Here is a 1,609-nt window from a genome sequence, read left to right as displayed (position 1 = left end):
CCTCTCTCTCTCTCTCCGTCCCTCCCTCTCTCTCTCTCTCCCTCCCCCCCTCTCTCTCTCTCCTCTCCCCCCCCCCTCTCCCCCAGCATGTGAAATGTTCTTGTTCAGGGCCCATTAGGCTGACCCCATCTCCCGCTCCTCTGTACCTGCAGGAATCGCCCAGAGCCCAAAACCAAGAAGAGGAAAACCGCCGTGGTGAAAGAAGCTGCGACGAGACCCCCGCAGATGCCCCGAGCCAAGCGCCAACGCAAGTGAAGACCTGTGACCTCCAGGCTGAACCAGACGCACCCTGCGAGACGGCGGGGAAGACTTACAACAAATCCTGAAAAATGACCTACAGCAACCAGATTTCCTTCCTGTGTATTATGAAATAATAGCCGGACTTCTGCTCCAACGTTGGTAAATGAAGTCCCAGAGATTGTTTTTTTTTTTTTTTTAAGCCTATTTGATACATTTTGGAAAGAATTAAATGACCTCGACTTTCAGAACCTATTTTGGGGATTTACAGAACTCAGGGCTGCGTGTGGCCTGAACCCAAATCAGTGATCCGGACTCGGACTTGGCTGCGGGGGGGGGGGGGGGGGGGGGTGGGACTTCTATAGATACCTGCTCGGCCACTTCATACCAGCACATCTCATCACCTCTGTGCCCAGCACCAAGGCCGTCTTATGGAATATAGAAAGAAGCCAAAGCAAAGTCCACATGAAAAGCCTCAGCTGGAAGCTGCTCATTTAAAAAAAAAAAGAGTTCTGTGAAAAAAATCTTCTGGGTGTTCCCTATCCTATAAAAAGGTGACGTTTTGGCCAGTGCTCCTCAGCCATCAGTGGAAGGGTGCTTGGGATGTCAAGGTGCCAGTTGGTGGGGGTTTCATATTAGCTGCTCTCCTCTTGCATGGAAATAAGTTAAAGGGTTTGTTCACCTTTACCAAAAATCTATACAAGTAAGGGGTGTCTGTAGACGAGATCAATCTGTGCAGCTCTGGTTGGAGAATGCCCTTGCTATAGGTGTGGACCATTTACATACCTCCCGAAGCCTGGCCAAGAAACCTCCATAGATGGCATCATCCCGTCCTGCCTAGCTGCTAGGACATTCGTAAGACCGTTTCCAGGCAATTCACACCCCTTCACATGCGTGCAAACGTTCAATATTCCCCGTAACGGTACCTCTGAGCTCAGGGATACTGTAATGGAGGAGATGGTGGACCGCACGTGCGTGGGATTTTGAGAGCTCCCTCTTGTGATGGCGGGAATGTACAGCAACGGCTTTAATTCTTTTAGCCACGTCCTAGCAACAAGGAAGGACGGGGTGATGAGATCTCTGGGAGGTTTTTTCGCCCAGGCTTCAAGAGGATAAGCTATTTTTTTTTTTTTTTTTTTTTTTTTTAATTTTTTTTTTTTTTTTTTTAGTAAAGGCGAACTATCCCTTTAAAGTGGTTTTAAAAGCTAAAGGGTTTTTTTTGTTTGTTTTTTACCTTAAAGCGGATTTCCACCAAAAAATGGAACTTCCGCTTTGAGAGGTGACCCCCCCTGTCATTTTTTGGGGGAGGAGGGGGAGCCGGTACCCTCCCAGTGCCCACTTCCTCCTGGCGCACTGCGGCCCCCGGAAGGGA

The 1,609-nt window shown here is 49.0% G+C and overlaps 1 protein-coding gene across 2 annotated transcripts in view; it reads left to right on the top strand.

Annotated features, from left to right (window-relative positions):
* The window catches only part of RAD18 (RAD18 E3 ubiquitin protein ligase), a 406,657-nt gene extending 406,093 nt beyond the window's left edge, over positions 1-564 (top strand). For both annotated transcript variants that reach the window (XM_077451576.1, XM_077451575.1), the window contains one exon: positions 153-564. In XM_077451576.1, coding sequence (XP_077307702.1) covers positions 153-255 — 103 coding nt within the window. In that variant the 3' untranslated portion in view covers positions 256-564. The remainder of the gene's footprint in view (positions 1-152) is intronic.
* Positions 565-1,609: the final 1,045 nt, after the last annotated feature.

The sequence above is a fragment of the Lithobates pipiens genome, unplaced genomic scaffold (genome assembly GCF_037356315.1).
Source record: "Lithobates pipiens isolate NorthernLeopardFrog02 unplaced genomic scaffold, aLitPip1_a1.2 Scaffold_23, whole genome shotgun sequence".
In the NCBI taxonomy this organism is placed as follows: domain Eukaryota; kingdom Metazoa; phylum Chordata; class Amphibia; order Anura; family Ranidae; genus Lithobates; species Lithobates pipiens.
This window is presented reverse-complemented; position numbering and strand designations above follow the sequence as displayed.